At 39.2% G+C, this 20,595-nt stretch overlaps 2 protein-coding genes across 3 annotated transcripts; both read left to right on the top strand.

Annotated features, from left to right (window-relative positions):
- Positions 1–2,491: 2,491 nt before the first annotated feature.
- On the top strand, positions 2,492–10,549 carry map1sb (microtubule-associated protein 1Sb). 2 transcript variants are annotated; one of them, XM_056236383.1, is made up of 7 exons: positions 2,492–2,675; positions 4,082–4,183; positions 5,331–5,413; positions 5,695–5,835; positions 6,030–9,153; positions 9,233–9,438; positions 9,720–10,549. In XM_056236383.1, exons 1-7 carry the CDS (start codon positions 2,528–2,530, stop codon positions 9,876–9,878), a joined length of 3,963 nt encoding a protein of 1,320 aa, XP_056092358.1. In that variant the 5' UTR covers positions 2,492–2,527; the 3' UTR covers positions 9,879–10,549. The 2 variants fall into 2 exon arrangements, with proteins under 2 accessions (XP_056092358.1, XP_056092357.1); XM_056236382.1 differs by having other exon boundaries at positions 5,695–5,847.
- A 7,606-nt stretch (positions 10,550–18,155) lies between these two features.
- Positions 18,156–20,367, top strand: LOC130071524 (interferon-induced protein 44-like). The gene is made up of 7 exons (XM_056236388.1): positions 18,156–18,649; positions 18,736–18,787; positions 18,938–19,133; positions 19,245–19,397; positions 19,558–19,729; positions 19,953–20,053; positions 20,151–20,367. The coding sequence occupies exons 1-7, from the start codon at positions 18,169–18,171 to the stop codon at positions 20,334–20,336; spliced, it is 1,341 nt and encodes a 446-aa protein (XP_056092363.1). The 5' UTR covers positions 18,156–18,168; the 3' UTR covers positions 20,337–20,367.
- The last annotated feature ends 228 nt before the right edge of the window (positions 20,368–20,595 follow it).

Genomic DNA, 20,595 nt, shown 5'->3' with positions numbered 1-20,595 from the left:
TGGAACTTGTGAAGCGAAACACGCTCGGTCGTTTACTTGATTGTCAGAGGTTCGCCATTTTGCATGATAATCAGTTCAACCAGGCCTGTCGTGATTAGATTAGGCTACATCAGTTCGATTATAGTGTGACAAAGTTTGTTGCACCATAAATCATCTGTTGAAAACGTGTTTATCATCTTAATCCTTTTCAGGTGGCATCAATACCATACGGCCTTGCATATAGCTCTTCAGATTAAATGATAAACGCATAAAAGTTTTATAGGTCTAGCATATTGTACAAGTGTATAGCACATGTCGATTGCAATCTTAGTTCATATATATAGCCTTGTACATAATTTAACTTTTACATTTTGATGTCCATAACAATATAGGCTATGCATGCACTTCATATTTAACTATTTAACTAGCGGCTACTTCGGCTATTTATTAGCTTTACTTTAAAAAACCTTTTCCCGTTCATGTTTGGCTCATCTTATAATATCAGTTATGCACATTTTTCTTTTCTTTAACACAGTCTAAATCTGTAGCCTATGTAAAGCTTTGAAATGCTTTTCGATAGATAGATTGATTGATTTTATGTATTCATTTCTGTGATTTCATTTGAGATTTTATTTAAAATTATAATGAAACAATATGTTTTGAAATGCTTTACTTCGATTTTTTTTACTTTGGATTTTAGCCCAAAAGGGCTACACAATTATTTAGTAGTTATTCGGAGGTCGACCCCTGGGGGTGTGTGAAGGTATTGCAGGGTTCAGAGAACAGATAGGCTTATACTAAATATAGTAAACAACTCAGAAATTCAGTAACTCTTCAAATAACCTTTTATAACACACATGCTTAACAGATCAGCATATAAATGTAAAAAGAGAAACAGTGAATCAAAGTTTCCTATAGTTTCCACATTGAATGGCCAGCAGCTATATCAGCATGCCCAAGACTGGTTGCCCACTAAGCTAAGCAGGGTTGAGCATGGTCAGTAACTGGATGGGAGACCTCCTGGGAAAACCTTGCTGCTGGAAGAGGTCTTAGAGGGGCCAGCAGGGGGTGTTGCTTACCCTGTGGTCTGTGTGGGTCCCAATGCCCCAATATAGTGATGGGGACTCTATCAAAAAGCACCATCCTTGCTTCGGATGAGATGTCTAATTTATGACCACAGAGAGTCAGACGAGGTCCTGTGGTTATAAAAAAATCCCAGGATGACCTGGTAGAAAAGAGTAGGGGTCCACGGCATCCTGATCAAATTTGCCCATTGGCCTCCTAATCATCCCCATGTACTGATTGGCTTCATCACTCTGTCTCCTCTTCACCAATAAACTGGTGTGTGGTGGGCGTTCTGGCACAATATGGCTGCTGTTGTATCATCCAGGACAGGTGGATGCTGCACATTGGTGGTGGTTGAGGAGATTTCCCCTTCCATATAAAGCACTTTGAGTAGGCTACCCAGAAAGCGCTATATATTATGTAACATATACTTACTTTCAAGTTCTGTTTTAAAAATGATTTAAAGTTCTGTCTTTCATTATAGGACATTGGAAAAATAAATGAAGAGAACCAACCATCTTGAAAAATCTCATATTTAGATAAAACATTTTTTTTTTTTTTTTTACAGACAGAGGAACAGCAAGAGGTTCTTGTGAAGTTAAAGAATAATAAACAACTGGAAACTGGAAAAAAAAGTTTAGTCTACTTCCTTCGGTAATGTAGTAGCACTCTTTCACACTGTATGCTTAACTATTCGTGTAGAAATGATTGTGATTGAGACAAAGTTAATTCACTTATATTGAATGCATTTTAAAATTCTAGCTTAAGTTTAATTGTCTTACATTTAAAGTAAACTCAAATGGTGCAAAGGACAACCTGTCCTGCAGTGATAAGTGATGATACTTTTTCGACCACTTTGATTTTAATTACTGAAGGATAGCGATTTGACAACAAAATGACAGGCCATTACAAGTTAGCTGAAAAGATTTTACAGCGATACTCAGACGTAGTCTCATGATATCATGCACTGCAATGTGCGTGTTGTTCGTGCATGTATTGTTATTGACCATCATTCCATCACTCGCATGTCGTCTTCTTTTTTTTTATCTGAAGTGTGATACATGTAGGCCTACGTAAAAGTGCAAGTTGGATGCCTTAAGTGGCTGCATGTCCACAAGGATGCCTCTTTTTTATTTTAAAATGCCTAAAGATAGAAATTATGTTTGTTTTTTTATTATTACTGCTGTGTAAAGTGACTTGCAAATTCAAAATAAAGAGTTTACTGAATAGTTGAGTTGTTTTTCGTTCATCATCATCTATTTAACTGAATGAATGCATTTTACTAAACCTATTTGATTCCTGTTAAATGCAAAAATAATACATGTTGAAGATTGCTGCAATAGCCTAGTGATGCTTGCAACAAGGCGGTCTGAATCCTGACTTCGATTGGTCAGCTTCAGTTTCATTCAAATTATCCGCCTGTTCCTTCAATAACGCCTGAATCGAATGCTTGTGTATTACATCATAAGAATAACTTTCCAACATGGCGTCGGGTGTAACGGCAGCGATGGAATCAGAGGACCTGACAGCCCATCCTGGATTCAGCAATGACAAATACTCGATGTTGATTGTAATCGGTGCGCTCTATAGACCGCACATACTGGACTATATTGTGGTGGAGATTGAACGAGGTATTCATTTTTAAATGTTGGATTTCTAGGAATAATAATAACAGTGTTAATCCAAGATGTTATAATATTTATTTGATATTATTATCTCTGATATCTGTGTGTAGCTAGAACTGGTTGCGATCTGGATATTCCATTCTTTGATTTTGTTATTCAGCGGTTCTTTGGTGAATAGAGATTGATGGAATACGATCAACACAGTGCGACTCATTGCGCCTGGCACTTTCTCTCGTTCAGCAATACATTTTTACGCATATTTCAACAAGCTCTCGTATAGGCTACCGTATGGACTAGCTTTTAAAGCAATAATACCATGTTTATTCTGGTACAAGATTCATGCAGCTGTTCCCTGCATTGCAGTGTTATGACATCAGTAAACATCAAAAATAGCCACCTTGTGCATCACCCTTTACAGTATACTGAAGTATCACTGGTTAATTAATATGTGACAGTCGTAGAAACGAATTCCTATTTTAAGTAATGATGTGTTCTTCACACATCAACAGTTTAGGCTGCATGCTCACACCCACCCCAGCGGTCGTTTTTTGCTTAACAGTTACATGTAAATTCATTTTAGTGTCCATCACCCTGATGAGAAATCCAACTTAATCTAGTTGTGTTTTTGGAACAGCTGGTCTAAAATAGCTTATCACCTTAGACCAGCTAGAAACCAGCTATGCTACCAGTGTAAGCTGGATTTTTCCGCAAGTCATAACATTTCAACAACAGAAACAGGGGTACCATTATAGTCATATGGCTTTAACAAAATGTCAGATGTTGACACCACGGATGTCTGAGTGATCAAAAACTGAGAAGAGCTTGTCTGCATGGTGAGCAGGCAAAAATGAAAATCTGTTTACAAAGAAATAAGAATAAGAGCTTTTTTTTCTTCTCATATTTGCTTTCATTTAAGTTGTACTTCACACAGAAGTAATAGCTTCTATGTCAGCTTTTAAATCTTTCTTACAATATTACAGTATGGCTTTAGTTTATTGTCAGTCCACCCTTTTTCCTATCTGGAAATGTACCTGACTTTACTGCTGGTTAGGCCGACATTGTTAAATGTTTGTTTATTTATTTCAGTGCAAGAAGTGATGAGTCGGCTTTTTTATGGTCATAATTAGATGAGAACATGCAGCTCAGAGGCGTTTATATTTCATGAGTATTGGAGACCAATGCCGCAAAACAAAGCTTTTTTGATGGTCAGTCAGCCAACCATCTCATTTGTCTCTGAAAGCCATAATGTGTCTCACATGGTATTTCAATGACATGTGGACAGCAGTCCTTTAGCACGGTGTTTTTGTAAACCCAGTACAGTAAGTGTCAATAAGAAATTCAGCACATGTTTTAATTCATGGAGTTTTGATAATGCTTTGAATTCGTAAAGATAGTTGCAGTTCCTTACATAGGTGTTCGTGCATGGGATGTGGACCTGGCAGTGTGTAACTTGGATGAGCAGCTGAAGCTCTTCACTTCTCAGCGTTCTTCATATGAATCAAAAGACATTAGAGGTAAGGAACACTTTATTTCTGCTTTCTAATATTCACTTCTTTGTCAAGGGGGGGGTTCTTTTTCAAAGTCATACAGTAGACATAACTTTGTGATGTATACAAAAAGAAGCAAATTTGGATTTGGCAGTGAAAGACATGAGCTACACTACACTACACTGTTGGGAATAGTTTGGAGCACATTTGGAGCACATTATATACGTGTGGGATGCAATCTTATGAATTAACAAAGAAGCAACTGTGTAGTTCATCCCCAGCACAGCTCCATTTAATCAGACATGCACAATATTATTCCACTTAATGAAAAATTGTCATATTTTCAATGTGTATGAGTTATGTAAACTCATTAAATCCATTACCATAATCTGATTATGAAAATATTTCAGTTTCAAATAATCTAAAAACAAAACAAAATAACAACAACAACAACAACTGCATATTCCTATATTAAAAGAATTATGAGATTAGCGGATATATGTATTACATAGAATATGTGTATATTTTATTACAGCCTGTCTGATGTAAAAATGCAGAAGTATGTTTTCTTTGCTTTATTGGGAATCATTAATTAATTATAATTTTAATATTTATATTGTGTAAAGAAGACTGTGTAAACTGTGTACTGCCCACAATAGCTACTTCTGTACCTCCTGCTTCTATTATTGTTGTATTTAGGTTGGCGTGTTGGTCCTAATTTGCTATTTCCGTACACACAGCAGAAAGACAGGAAGGAAGTGCTTTCTACCAATTGTTCAGACTTTGGCTGCTGGTGAAAAAACAGCAGTGGAACCTTTTCTTGCATTAGTTTTGAAAGTGATTTTGCTGACAAACCATAGATAGATGTTTGCATATCTAATACTCAGGGAAACTTGTTCTTTTATTTTGCATTGCTCTGGTTCTGAAATTTGACTCATGATTTAGAAAGATTACAGAATAGCCAAATATTTAAGTTCTTACACAGTAGGGGTGCATAATCTTTTTTACTTTAGAGTTTAGTGCAGTTTGCTTTGCTTTACCTAATTGTGCATTATTTTTGTGGAATGCATTAATGTTTGCTGTTACTGTATGCATGCCATCTTTGTATAGCCTACCTATTCTGATTATTTCCTTATTGACCCATTTTGTCTGTCTCCCTACAATCTCATCATAGGTCAGAAGACATTTCATTTCAGTTCAGATGTACTGGACATTAAAGTTGTAGTGAATCCATCTGAAGGGTTTCTCTACTCTGAGGTGTGTGACTGTTAAAGGCATCTATTGTTCTCTACCTCAATTCTATTTATTTGTATTACACAATTATTAATAAATGACAAGGGTCACATTAGATATGTTAAAGCTAAATTTAGTGGGGGTTTTTGACATAAACATTTGTAATATATATATATATATATATACACACACACACACACACACGGATGTGTGTTACCTGCATATTTGCCGTATTTATTGTTCACTTTGTAGAAACAATATGTATATATTATATATATATATATATATTTTTTTTTTAAATTCAGGTCCACTGCTTGATATCATCCATACCTCGGCACAAATTGCTGGTGCTCACGGGACAGTCTCTTGAGGACTCTGGGGATCTGGTCCTGCACTCGGGGCAGTTCACTCCAAATGATTTCATCCAGATCTTTTCAGATGAAGAGGTTTGCCAGACTGTAAATGTGTATGCCAAAATTTTAAAGTGTTTTCCTCACATTAGTAGTGGATTTGAAAAAGTAGCTATATTTGAATATAATATTATTCTTCTGAGCATTACAAATGATTCTGTTGTACTCTACTGTAATAGCTGTTTTCTCATACATTTGAATTAATGCTGTTTTCTGTAAATTTCTAACAGATTCAAGCTCTCTTAAACTCTGTAAGCACACATGGCAAAGCAAACCTCACCTTAAGCTGCCCTAAAACTGGAAAATGGAAAAACTCAGTGCTAGGGAAGCACAACATACATGACATTATCGACATTAAGGTGAATCCTCTAATGGTACTACCCAAAATGGGGGGCCTTCAAGAGTTCACCGACCACATTTTTGAGTCCATAGAGCCACAGTCTCCATTTGATCTCTTAGAGCCACCTGGCACAGTAGGATTTCTCAAGCTATGTCGTCCATGCTGTTATGTCTTTCCAGGAGGGAGAGGTGACTGTGCCTTTTTTGCTGTCAATGGGTTCAATATTTTGGTAAATGGTGGAGCAGATCCACGCTCTTGCTTCTGGAAACTTGTCAGGCATTTGGGCCGTGTTGACTCAGTGCTGCTTACACATATTGGAACAGACAACCTGCCGGGAGTTAACAGCCTGTTGGAGAGGAAGGTCGCAGAGCTTGAGGAAAATAAAACTGACTCACAGGAAAAGGAGCAATGGGCAAAGAATCTAATCTCTCCAGAGCTTGGTGTGGTTTTCCTAAATGCCCCAAACAGACTTAAAAAACTTCAGGGTGATCCTAATGTACTACGAAGCAGTGATATAGCAGCACTTATTTTACAGCATTTGGAAAAACTAAAGATCTCCCCAGAACCGCTTTTGCGCAATTCAAGTGGCTCCATAGAACCAGTTATTCTTTTCCAGAAAATGGGAGTGGGATGCCTTGAGCTTTACATCCTAAATCCAGTCAAACGTAGCAAAGAAGTAGAGTCTTACATGAATAACTGGCCAGATAATAGTTCCAAATCAAAGAGTTTAGATGGCCACCTAACCTCTTTGGTCTCTATATGTGCTTTGCTTGTTTGGCATCCTGCTAACCCAATGGAGAAAATCATTAGAGTTCTCTTCCCTGGCTCTACACCACAAGGAAAGATAATGGATGGTCTGGAGAGACTGAAGCATCTAGAGTTTCTCAAGCGCCCTGTAGTGTGCTCAAAAGATTTTGAAACATCAAAATCAGATAAGAATCCAAAAGTTGCAGAGAGTCAGGACGGTTCCAAATCTGTCAAAAATGAAACCAGACCAAGTAATGGTGCTTCAAAAGACCGAGCTGATCATGGAGATCTAGAGCTAAAAGACAAAACCAAAGGCATGAATGGGAATGATCTTAAAAGTGAAGAAAATTTGAAATCTGTAGAAAGCAATGTGAAACGTAAACACCCCAGACTAGTTACAAGGAAGGAGTCTTTGAAGGACAAGAGCAATGGAAAAATAAACATATCAGACTCAAAGAAACAAGAAAATGGACAAAGAGAAATGTCAGGTAGCAAAAACGCTTCAATGAGAAGACCAAAGTTAGAGAGCAAACCCGAAGAGAGAAAAGCAACAAAGCCTCTTGGGAAAGATATCAAGAAAACCTCTGCAGGATTACTGAACTCAAATAAGCCTGGAAACGTAAAAAACGAAGCAAAATTACACAAACAGGCTGAGGACAAAACCAAAAACTTTAAATCTAACAAGGAGCAGCAGAATCAGAAGTTGTCAACAGACTCAGAAGATATAAATTGCTCCATTGTGTCTTCACCAGAAGATATGATGGCAGATTTTCTGGAAATGGATCGAGAACAACATGATTTACTTGTGAAGAGGCAAACTGTTGACTTTGGGAACCTGAAAAATATCTCAACAGGTAATGTGCAGTCTATGTGTAGTAGCATAGTAAACCCTAGCAAGTCCGGATCATCTGCGAGACCCTTTGTCAAAATAAAAAATGAGCTCTGTGTGAATCTAGACCTCACTCCCACTGAGTATACTTTGCTTGATGGGGCTTTGAAAGATGGGCATGAGGAAGTTTGTGTCAGTCCCGATGAAAAGACGTTAGAGCTAACATCTCCTAGATCACGTCCAAATAGTGCTGGTCATACTCCTTATCACTTGTCACCTGAAGAGACCTGGGCCTCAAAAGATCATAGTAGTTTTGGCGTTAAGATGTGTCTTGGTTCAGAGAGCCAGCAGATGGGATTGTCCAAATTTTCAGAGTCCGGATGCCCTAAAAGTAACCAAGAAAGTATCTCAACTTCCTCCAAAGAGAAGCATTCTAGTTTCCTGTCTCTCAGCTCTTTCAAGGATATAATGCCTGATATATCTCCCACTGTTACCACCACCACACACTCAATGCCTGCAGAAGTAAGTTCACCACAGTCCACTGAGGTTGATGAATCATTGTCGATGTCTTTTGAACAAGTGCTGCCAACAGTAAGCGAGTCCACCAACGAAGACGAAACATCTTACTCAAATGGACACCATGTCAATTCTGATTTCAAAGTAGGAATGTCTTTGTCTTTAAAGAAGCCTCACACCCAGACGGCACCTCATGATGGCCCGGAAGGGTGTTCATCTGGACCGCATTGTCTAGTATTTGATGGTACCCACGATGTTGACCTTTGCTTGGTCTCTCCATGCGAGTTCAAACATTTCAAGCCGGTTGGCGATCAAGAGGATCCACTGTCACTAGGTTTAAGTAACACCAGCCCATTGAACCTTTCTGATGATAGTGACCACTCCCAAGATGTAGCTAAGCCCCTTCCACCTTCATGTTCAGGTAACAAGGCCACTCATCCAGCTCAGGAGACCCCTCTCACTTCTGCCAGCGACTATTTTTTCATGGCAACAGACTCAGATGTACATCCTGGTGTAGAGGATTGCCCATCCATTACTGCAGACGGAATTCTGGATTCTGATGAAGAAGGGGTTGTGAACCTGCAATCCCAAAACCTAAATGATGGTGTGAATTCTTGCAGAGGGAATCATCCTTTACCGAAGGATCCCCCACCCGCACCTCTGAAAGACTTACCTCCTCTTCCACCTCAGCCTGGTGCTTGTATGCCTGATCCTGTCAGCAACATAAAGCCTGGTGCAACAAAAGGCAGAAAAGCAGCAAGAGTTACACAGAGGTTAACATCTTCTAGTGTTTTAACACAAGGCACAAAAACCAGAGCTGACAGTCAAGGTACTTCTGTTAGCGGCTCAAGAAGCAGCTCAGCAGGAGACATAATGGCTAGTCGTAGCACAGGCTCTGCTTCTAAACGATCGACAACAGCAGGTTTGAACTGATTTCACATTGTTTATTTTTGTATAAATATATTTATCTGGTACTGACTGGTGTCATAATACATCAACAGGTAGCAAGGTTGGTGCTTCAGTATACTTGGACCTGGCTTACCTTCCGTCGGGCCATGGAGCTTCCACTGTTGATGTTGAGTTTTTCTGTCGCTTGCGATCATCCTGTTACATAATAAGTGGAGACGACACACTCAAAGAAAGCTTGATGAGGTCCATTCTGGATGCATTATTGGAGGGAAAATCTGTATGGCCTGAGGATGCGCCGGTATGTATGTGCAGATATATACAGAAGTCGTCAATTCAAAGAAACTCCACAGAACTTTAGCCTCTCTATCGCCATCTGTGGTTAAACATATAATTGCAAGTTACTTGAATTGTTTTTTGTCATGCCACTTCTACACGGATAGGTATACCTATGGTTGCCTGTGATCACCATATCAGAGTGGACCCAAAACAACCTTCTGTAATGCACTGTTAAAAGCTACTACATTTTTGTTGGGATAATGTAGCATACTTAGTCTGTTTTATCTTTGTGTAAATTTCTAGGTGACCCTGATTCCCACATTTGAATCACTGATGATGCATGAGTGGTATCGGGAAACTCAAGAAAAACAACGGCAACTGGGCATTACAGTCCTAGGCAGCAACAGCACTGTGGCCATGCAGGAGGAAACATTCCCTGCTTGTAAAGTAGAGTTCTGCTAGATGGACAGGGATGACACATGCTTTACATTTTCCATCTGTGTATCCCATGCTTATTTAAAGGGACACATACACAAATTTCACCACCATAGATTCATATGTACAGTTATGTTCTTGGCAGATGCTTCACCAAACAACATATTTTGTGTTAGTGAAGGATTCCTAAGCAGGTAGCTAAGGACTAAAAGACACAGTAAAATCACAAGCATTAAATCAACACCTATATATGTATTTACTCTAGGAGTATAATTGCACTGGTTTGTTATTAAGTAGAGTATTTAATAGATTCTCACTACTCAAAAGTAGACAGTAGTAATTAAATACTGCAAACTTTAACATAGCCCCCGAGTTCAGATCTTTCTATAGAAGAGGTAAACACACTTCTTTGGAAAATGCATTATTTTGGTTTATGCGAGTGACTGAGCTAGAGAATTGCATTGATTATGCCATTGTGCATGAAGACCATTGCATTGCTCTGAAAAGGAGAGTATTATACCATTTTCCAGTCCCTTTGACTGTATGAGGACTGGTAGCTTCACGCCAATTCACACTGATATGAATGTACTGCACTATAATAGAAAATCAATATGAAATCTGTATAAATATGACGGCATGTAAGTGACAATTTCAGTTCATCCCGTTTGGAAATGTGATAAGTAGAAGTGGCAACTGGGTGACACTGACTCTGATATCTACTGTATGCCTACTGTGCTTCTGTTACTGACTGCTGATGTAGTGCTCCTTTATTTTTCTAGATGCATCTCCTTAATTCAGCACATTAAAGAGAATGTCTGGTAGGTTTGTGGGGCACAGAATAATTTTGAATTCATGCATTGCTACAATCATATAGTGGAAAGTGTGTAATATAGGCTACTTATATGTAATATGAATTATATGAATTAAAACATTTAAATGTCATTGTAAATACTTTGCTGATTCCTTGTCAGTGTGATAGGATAAAACAATCACACAATGCACAGACATCCTTTGTGGAAAAGATTGCTAAAAGTTGAGAGAAACAAATTTCAGGTAATACTGTAAAGTATCAATTAAAATGGTTGAATATAATTAAATTGGACTATCCCAGATAGTAAGCAATCATTTAAACAATGTTAATACAATATTGATGCGTCAACGCTAGATAATAATAAAAGTTACAAAGTGATGTTGGTTCAATATTACTTTTGCACCCACAATTAAAGGACAAGTTCGGTATTTTACACTTAAAGCCCTGTTTTAAGATAGTTTCTGATGAAATGGAATAGTTAAGATTGAAATTTGGACACATGCTGCTGGCCCGAGAATTTTCGGTTTCTTTGGTTGCACCCCCCCCCCCCCCCCCCAAATGGTTGCATAGGTGCACTGGAACAATCGTTCCTAAAACGCATTAAACTTTAGTTTACAAAGACGTTAAACAGGTGTGTTCAATGATATACTCACACAAAAATCGCTGCAAAAGATGCTTTTCAACAGGTTTTATCGTAGTTTTTGTCCAACTCCATTGACTTGACTTGGACAAAAACTATGATAAAACCTATGATATATGCAAAAACTATGATATTTGCATTTACGTCTAAATTTATTTATTTATACAGTTATTTATTTATAAATTTAATTATTTATTTATTTATACATTTATTGCTCTGTATGCTAATGAGGGGGCGTGTTTTACCTCAGACATAGCAATCGAGCTCAGAGTGGCAGTGCTGAAGCTTTGAAGCCACAGTGACACCTTGTGGTGTGACCAAACACTATGCAAGAGGTTTGTGGACGTGCCTGTACAGGTCACGCAGGAAATAAATGACTTAGAGATGGGCAATATGGCCAAAATTTTATATCATGGTTTATGTCCATTAAGATGTGATTGGGCCAGCCCAGTGTCCATCAAGAAAAGAACCAATGGGCCGCTGATCTACGTGTTTCATGGGCCGGTGTGTCGGGGGAAAAAATAACGCTGACTTTTTTTGATCAATGCATTACACCGGCACTAACCCAGAGCCGTCAATTAAGCAAAACAAAACAGTTTTCCCGGTAGTCCCGATGGCCAGTAGCCTACATGCCTGGACGTCACACTTTAAATCCTATGTTGCCTTTCACCATCCACTTATTTAGCTGCTGTCGCATCAATTGCCATCTCCTTTTCCCTCTTTCTTTTTCTATTTTAGCCCCCGACAGCTTTTTTGCTTTATCCATCTTTTTCAACGACAACTCACTACTCGTAGGGTACCTGCTCGCTCAGCGCTCACGGATCCCGCACCCGCTCGCGATATTACCCCCCTTCCCCCTCCCCCCTCCCTCTCCCTCTCCCCCCTCCCTCTCCCTCTCCCCCCTCCCTCTCCCTCTCCCGATATTACCCCCCTTCCCCTCCCCCCTCAAACATAGGCTAATAATAGCGAGCTGAATAATACGATCGCATTATGATTCATTAAATAAATAGAACAGAATGTCAGGGCTTTACTGAGTCATATGTAAACACAACAACAAGGCAGCATATTTCCCCGAACCTGTAGCTCCTGTCCATAACAACAATCAGACCGTCTTCCTGTTTCCGGCGTGACGATAGAGTCTGTCCCAAAAATACCTCTCAATGCGCCCTCGCGGACTCGCGCTAAGGGCCCTGTAGGTCTGCACTACATGAAGTCACCGAAGTGTGGACTCTGAGGAAGTCCACAAGTCCGGAGTGTGCCATTTGGGACAGGGCCTTTCTCAAAATTCTATGATGGAATCTTATGAGGGCGCCTACTCTAGCGTGTTATATATATATATATATATATATAGGCTATATTGCCATCGCTTTGGCGCCCCCATGGTGCTGAGCTGGGCGATCACATCACTGTTTTCTTAAATTAAATAACTTTTTTACAACAAAAATGAACCATCACTAAACTTATGGCGCTTTTCCATTACCAGTCGGCATTGTTTTCACGTCACATTTTAGTATCGGCTTAGCTCGCCTCAGCTCGCTTGGAACCTCGCCGGAGGTCGTACGAAAAAAAGTACCCGAAAGCAGGTACAGGTACAACTTTTACACAGTGGAAAACCAAACAAAGGCGAGTCGAGTCGAGCCGAGCCGAGCCGAGCCGAGGCGAGCTGGTACTGTGTAGTGGAAAAGCGCCATTAGCCTACTTAAGCTGGACTATGATGCTATTTTCTTCTAGATCTGCTGTACAGCCAAAACAAACTTTGTTGCATTATTTTCCTGTTATGACTGTAAAGCTTCTTTGAAACAATCAAAAGCTAGAAATAAAGTCAGGTAACTTGACTTCACTTGACTGTGAAATTGACTGCAGGGCGGGGTTTTGCGCTTAACAAGTTTACAGGAAATACCACAATGAAGCAAACCTGTTCATTTTTGTGACGTGCCTTTACAACGTTGAGTTTCAGTAAAAAAGAAAGTAATATCTTTCTGGTTACCAAAGGAAAGCGGACGATTCTGAAGTCTTGTTCAAGGTGAGCTGATTTCATAAAATGTTTTGCACGTTTACATTTAGCATACTTTTTATAATGTGACAATTTGAATGACTTGAATTCTTTGAATTTGGGTGTGGACGGTAATCTGTAGTAGGCTATATTTTTCAAAATACTTCACGACTTCACACTTACATACAATTAAAGGGAATAAAGTATAATGCGTATTTGTCGTGCTGTCCGGGGGGAGGGCTCCGAGCTCGGAATTCGGCCCGAACCCAGAGTAGGCCTACTCCCCCCCGTATGTAAAGTGGTTTAGGACTAGAAGAGTGGAGAAGGGGTGGTGGAGGGACGCTGCTAAACTGTCAGAGAAATGAGGTGAAACTGTATGAAGGTATTTTTGGTGCAAAACAACTGAACGCCTGTGACAGTGGAATTTGTAGTTGTAGAGAATAGCCACACATGTGTATCAGTAAATGTGAAGTCACAGAGATAAATTTTTTAAGAGTTGCAGCACACTTGTAGACTTTTTTTTTATCTTCCACAAACACAACACAACAGTTACACCTTCTCAAATTCTTCATTGCAGGTGCACAAATCCTATTCTACAAATCACAAATTAAGAAACTCGTACGCTCACATTTTTGCTACAGTTGCTGCAGTGAATATGGTGCAAAACGCATTTACACACCCGCATCAAAAAATGTGAAGTCACAGAGAACTTTTGCTCATCTGCAAATCAGTATGTGAATTCATCCAATGAGAGTTGCACACTTGTAGAATCTTTTCTCACAAAGGTCTTGTATATTTTTCTAGCACAAACACAAGTACATAACTACAGCTGCTTGAATCTGCTGCGAAGAATCACAAGCTCTGTTTTTCACTTTCAAGTGACAAGTTTCGTACGCTCCGCCTTTTGCACCAAGTGCACCGTGAAATGTGGTGCAAAAGTGAGTTGTGCATCTGTAGAGGCAGTGGGCGGAGCCTACATTAATATTCATGAGTTTCCCGGGCATGCGCGTGCAACTGCTCATTCTAGTTCACGCTCCTCGTTTCTCAGCAGGTTTAATGGATTATTTCAAAAAAGTTAAATATAGTTTCAGCGCGAACTTAAACTGCAATTGTGTATCGTTTCGTTAAGTTCATGTTTTTATTTATTCGTCACTGACTTAATGATTGCTGGCATTCACTTCGTGTAGGCATAAAGTATACAGCAAACTTCAACTCGTCGTATAAATTGCACCTTGCGAAGCTTTTAAAATGTGGCTTTTACTAATTGTTATCATTTGTTGATTGCAATAAATTAAATAAACCCTCATAAATGTATCCGTTCCGTTGGCTAACACTTTAAAATATATATATAGCTATAATATATCCTGGTGTGATTGTTCTTAAAATCTTGTTCATTTAAATAAGCCAAATCATTAAGACCAAACACAAGCATAAATGTGTTGCTTTAATACATATGTACAATTTGGATTAAACAAAATTGTATGGACAAAAGTGGATAAATTACATTTTATACAATTAGGTTACTGTAAATGAGGGGGAAAAACACTTAACATTATTTTACGGAATATAAGGGCATGCACGTGGAACTGCTCATTCTAGTTCACGCTCCTCGTTTCTCAGCAGGTTTAATGGATTACTTCAAAAAAGGTAAATATAGTTTCAGCGCAAAATTAAACTACAATTGTGTATCATTTCTTTCATAATGTTTTTATTAGTTTGCACGTTTTGTGCATCATTTATGCACTATGCAGATTTATGCAGATTTCTCTATGTTTTTAACGGGTCCCAGAAAGAATTGTGTTAAAGATGAGTTTATAGCCCACTGGATCGATTACTCTTCACACTGGAATCTTGGAAGACGGACGTAGCAGCAGTTGCAGAACATAGTCTGCTGCTACAAACGCTTGACATCCAAGGATGACATCTCAGGTTTTGATTAACATGTTCTTTCCGTGAATTTCTCGAGTTTCGGGTGAACGTAAAAACCAATAGGAAAAAAGTACCACATAAGACGTGATATTGACGTTTTTAAAACGTCACAGGGGTGACGCATATCGTCGAAGCAACGTTAAAAAAATGTTTCAACCACGTTGTGAAAATACGTATTTATAACGTTAAGAAAATGTTTCAACCACGTTGTGAAAATACGTATTTATAACGTTAAGATATTTAACTTTTTTGAAATAATCCATTAAACCTGCTGAGAAACGAGAAGCGTGAACTAGAATGAGCAGTTGCACGCGCATGCCCGGGAAACTCATGAATATTAATGTAGGCTCCGCCCACTCCCTCTACAGATGCACAACTCACTTTTGCACCACATTTCACGGTGCACTTGGTGCAAAAGGCGGAGCGTACGAAACTTGTCACTTGAAAGTGAAAAACAGAGCTTGTGATTCTTCGCAGCAGATTCAAGCAGCTGTAGTTATGTACTTGTGTTTGTGCTAGAAAAATATACAAGACCTTTGTGAGAAAAGATTCTACAAGTGTGCAACTCTCATTGGATGAATTCACATACTGATTTGCAGATGAGCAAAAGTTCTCTGTGACTTCACATTTTTTGATGCGGGTGTGTAAATGCGTTTTGCACCATATTCACTGCAGCAACTGTAGCAAAAATGTGAGCGTACGAGTTTCTTAATTTGTGATTTGTAGAATAGGATTTGTGCACCTGCAATGAAGAATTTGAGAAGGTGTAACTGTTGTGTTGTGTTTGTGGAAGATAAAAAAAAAGTCTACAAGTGTGCTGCAACTCTTAAAAAATTTATCTCTGTGACTTCACATTTACTGATACACATGTGTGGCTATTCTCTACAACTACAAATTCCACTGTCACAGGCGTTCAGTTGTTTTGCACCAAAAATACCTTCATAAAACTGCGGAGTCTATAGGGGCCTTTCTCAATATGTGTTCTTGTCTGTACTTGTGTCCTTGTGTTCTTGTGAAACGTCATCTTTTGTGGCCTAAGTACTGTCCCAATACACAAGTTTGCATTTTGGCAAGAATGGTTAAAAATCCTTCTTGACACGCCCATTTTACCGAGGATGCATCGGTTGGTAACTTGTGTGAACTTGACGGCAGAAATATCCCAGCCTTCAATTCGAGGAAGGAGAGGCAGGTCAATACAGTGCAGTGGCGTAACTATCGGTAAGCAGGGTACGCGGTTGCTTACGGGCCCGGACCAATCAGGGGCCCGCTTGACTGGAAGATATTGATTGACAGCCGGGGCCCCCTATCGCATATTACTACTTTTAGTTTGATCGCATTTTACTTTATCACGATTTTCTTTTAAATAAATAATGACAACAACATATTTTACAGATCATTAAATACATGTGTGAAACGAACAATCATGGATTTTGGTGTAATTTGTTTTGAGCTGGGACTGGGGAATCCCCGGGTCGGCTGTTTAACGTTACACGCGCGCGCCACTTCATGCGTTTGCTCAGATCGGATAGCTACTGATTTATCAAAACGATTCCATTTACAGCTGGTCACATAAATGTGTTTTTGCAAAACAGATATAAATCCGATCTTCAATTTCCGCGCTATATGCAGATTTAATAGAGTTCACGTCACCGAAAGCAACAGATAAGCTGCATTTTATTGATCATCAGCTAAAATTTCTAAATCGAAGACCGCAATTAGAGAGAGCGGCAACAGTACTGGTAAGATCATTTCGTTTCTTTACTTTTAATGAAGATGATTGTGTGTTAAGCGAGCGTCTGCGACTTACTTTCACTTTGATTTGCGATAGTTTGTGCGTTGGCTTGATGAAGAGATGCTCATCTGCGGTGATGCGTGTTGTTGCAGAAGCGTCGTATCTGACTATGACATATAGCCTATAACACGCTCTCACACGTTTATTTTTTTAGCATTTTTAGAGGAGTAAAATTGACATATGTGGTTTCAACAACCAGATGCATTTACACTTGTCCAGTGTCGTCTGGAATGCGGCCCAGACCTCCTCCTGAAGTGGTTTGAGCGACCGGATTCAAATCCGTCTCGAATGCGTTTCGAAATTTACACCTGGTCTTTTCACGATCGGATAGCTATACGATCACAGAAAAAGCATGAAGTGGCCAGGTGTAAACAGTTCCTTGCGTATTGCATGCAAAAGCCTACTCGTGGACATTGCGTCATCACGTGTTGTAGTAGGGGGCCCGCCTTGATAATCCTGCATAAGGGCCCGGTGTTGGCTCGTTACGCCACTGATACAGTAATTCATTTTTCTACAATTACGCACGCTATTTCATCACTAAATTCACTTCTGAGAACATTTGATGCGAGAAATCAACTGTGTAGATTTCAAATATTGGCATTTTTACGAAAATTTACGGCTAATCGAAAATGTGCTCAAACGTTTTCGGAGGTGAGAATCTCCATAAGCGCCTGCGGGTGTTAAGTTAGCTAGTGAGCCAACCGGCCAGTTTGCACACAGACTCGTTTTACCCCACAGTCAAGAGACCATTCCAGCCTGGCTGTTATCGTCAATAATTCTCGTTATGTTTGGGTACTGCAGACGGCGTCTGTGCGGGGGTATTATTGCGCAATACCAGCAAGAACACATCGTCTCAAACTGTCAGCAGCGTTCTGTGTGCTCGTCACCTTGTGAGTTCATTCTTCCAAGAACAACTAGCAAGAGCTTTCTCCCGAAGAACACAAGTCCGTTCTTTGCATTCTTGGTTTTGAGAAACACCCTATATGTACACGTTTTAATCATGATTGCTGAGTGCTCTCCACCTGTGTTAATTATCTGAACGTGCTTCTCCCGAACTTTGTTAATAAAACATCTTTTTTTAAAGGACCCTTTCTTTCTATTCCATTATAACAGCATGCTTTAAAATGTTGGTTGAATGTTTTTCAGATCATTATGAGCACCATCATTACATCCAGCTTGACCAAATGGCAGAAGAAGAAGCTCTGCTCCTTGCTCAGCCATGACAGACTCTGCCTGCTGTTCAAAGCCAGTGTGCATGGCTACCATGTCAATACATTTCACCAAAAGTGTAATAAGCAGGGACCAACTGTTATTGTAGCTTACAATAAGTCTGGATATGTTTTTGGAGCTTTTACTAGCAAAGATTATGGTCAAACTGGCCAAAATGTTGTGGATAGCAAAGCTTTTCTCTTCAGCTTTAATGACAAAGAGGTTAAAGAAGATCCTCTCCGTGTGTTCAGTGGAAATCCCCAGTATTCTTTCTCTGACAATGGTCCGAATTTCGATTCTTTAGTGTTTCTTTACAATAACACAGCCACCGTCTACAGTAATCCAGTAACATACAAATTCGATCCACATAAGATGCATGGGAATGACTTACAGCTGACTGAATGCGAGGTGTACAGAGTTGAAGGTTTGTATTATTTCAGATAATTGCAGAGAAAATAGTGCACCTTCAGTAATGATTGTGTGAATAACTCTGGTTTGGATTCTCACCAGACTGTGGAGGACTCTTGGAGAAACCATGGAGAAATGTGCAGTGGACCTCTGAGTGAGTGAAGCAAATTTAGTGTCTTCTAAAAGTAATTTAGATGTTAATTTGGTCTGTTGTCTTTATTTTAAGATCAAGGTCTTTTACAAAATGTTTCTGACTTAATGTGTTCCTTAAGGAATTTGACAATGAAATTAATAATGTTTTTAGGAGAAGAAAAGAGCTCTTGAGCACCATCTCGGGCTGGAAGCCTTCTGTTAGCTCAGTTAAACAGGCTCGGATTCTACTGGTGGGTCCTGTTGGTGCTGGGAAATCAAGCTTCTTCAACTCTATCAACTCTGTATTCAAGGGTTATGTGAGCAGCCAGGCCAACACTGGCACTGCTGGAACCAGTTTGACTACTCAGGTAGAAAGGCAACTTGATTATTACACATCTGATATTTTACAGAGGGATATATTGTGATTGGTTATCTCTATACTCTATTTAAATTAATTGCTAAATATTTGTGCCTTGTAGTTCCATACCTACCACATAAGGCCAGGCAGCGGTGTCAGCCATGTTCCCTTCACTCTGTGTGACTCGATGGGTCTGGAGGAGGGTTTGAACAGCGGTCTGGATGTAGATGATTTTGCCAGTATTTTGAAGGGTCACATTCAAGACAAGTATCAGGTGAGAACTTTTGGTAAAGGGGGTAAACCTAATAGGTTAATAGGTTTAAAAGTTGTTTTACTTCCTAGTTACAGGAATAAAAAAAGTAATATATAATCTAAATTTCTTTTTTTTTCATTCTTGTTGATTTAAAGATATTTGACATATCTTTTTTTTTTAGTTGAACCCATCGATGCCTATACAGCCAGACTCCCCTTATTTCCATAAATCTCCTGGCTTGAAGGACAAGATTCACTGTGTGGTGTATGTGATTGACACCAGCAAAGTCAAGCTCCTCTCTGACAAAATGATCGAAAAGCTTGTGGTTTTTCGAAGGAAAACCAACCAGCTCGGTCAGTGACTGATAATAATGACACAGATTTGAATTAATTTTAAGTGACACAAGTGTATTTTGTCATTTAAACGATGGAAATTAAATTTACTATCTCTCTCAAGAAACTTTCTTGAGTCACTTCTTCTGTACAATTAACACAAATGTTTAACTAGGGCTGCTTCACCCATAGGTTAATGATCTCTGGGATTTTATAGCATTTAAGGTGTTATTCTGTACTTCAGGTATTCCTCAGCTGGTTCTTCTCACTAAGGTGGATGAGGCCTGTCCCAAAGTGGCAGAAGACCTGAAAAATGTCTACCAGAGCCACTATATCAACAAAATGGTACAAATGAATATGACTTTATATTATAGTCAGTATTCTATACTGTTCTCTTTCACATCTTGTTCTTGAGTATTTCTGATGAACTGTTTTGTAACAGGTACAAGAGGTGAGCGCTCAGCTTGGAGTTTCTCTCTCTGCTGTGATCCCAGTGAAAAACTACTACCAAGAACTGGAAGTAGACCCTCAAACTGACATACTGCTTCTAAACGCCGTTGTTCAGATACTCAGAGCCGCTGAGGGCTTTTTTGATGATTTTTACAATCCAGAGGAGAGGTCTGAGTAGAGCTCAGTCTCTTTTCCTTGTCTGACCTAAAGATGGATGTAGCCTATTATTTGTATTAACAAATTTAATCTTTCGGTTTACACGCATAATCACATATTTGTTACAGTGTGTGCTTTGAGTGTTTTCCTCTCTCTATGCATCATTACTCCTTTCATCTCTCTGAGTATATGTTAGTTTAGGTCCGCCCTTGTGCTCCTGTGATACTTATTTTTAAGAGCGGACGCAGCCATTTGTAAATTGAATGTGTTTGGTTTCCGGT

The sequence above is a fragment of the Rhinichthys klamathensis genome, unplaced genomic scaffold (assembly GCF_029890125.1).
Source record: "Rhinichthys klamathensis goyatoka isolate OS25496 unplaced genomic scaffold, OSU_Roscu_1.1 h1tg000446l_1, whole genome shotgun sequence".
NCBI classification, from domain to species: domain Eukaryota; kingdom Metazoa; phylum Chordata; class Actinopteri; order Cypriniformes; family Leuciscidae; genus Rhinichthys; species Rhinichthys klamathensis.
The sequence above is the reverse complement of the archived record's forward strand: the minus strand, read 5'-3'. Positions and strand labels throughout refer to the sequence as shown.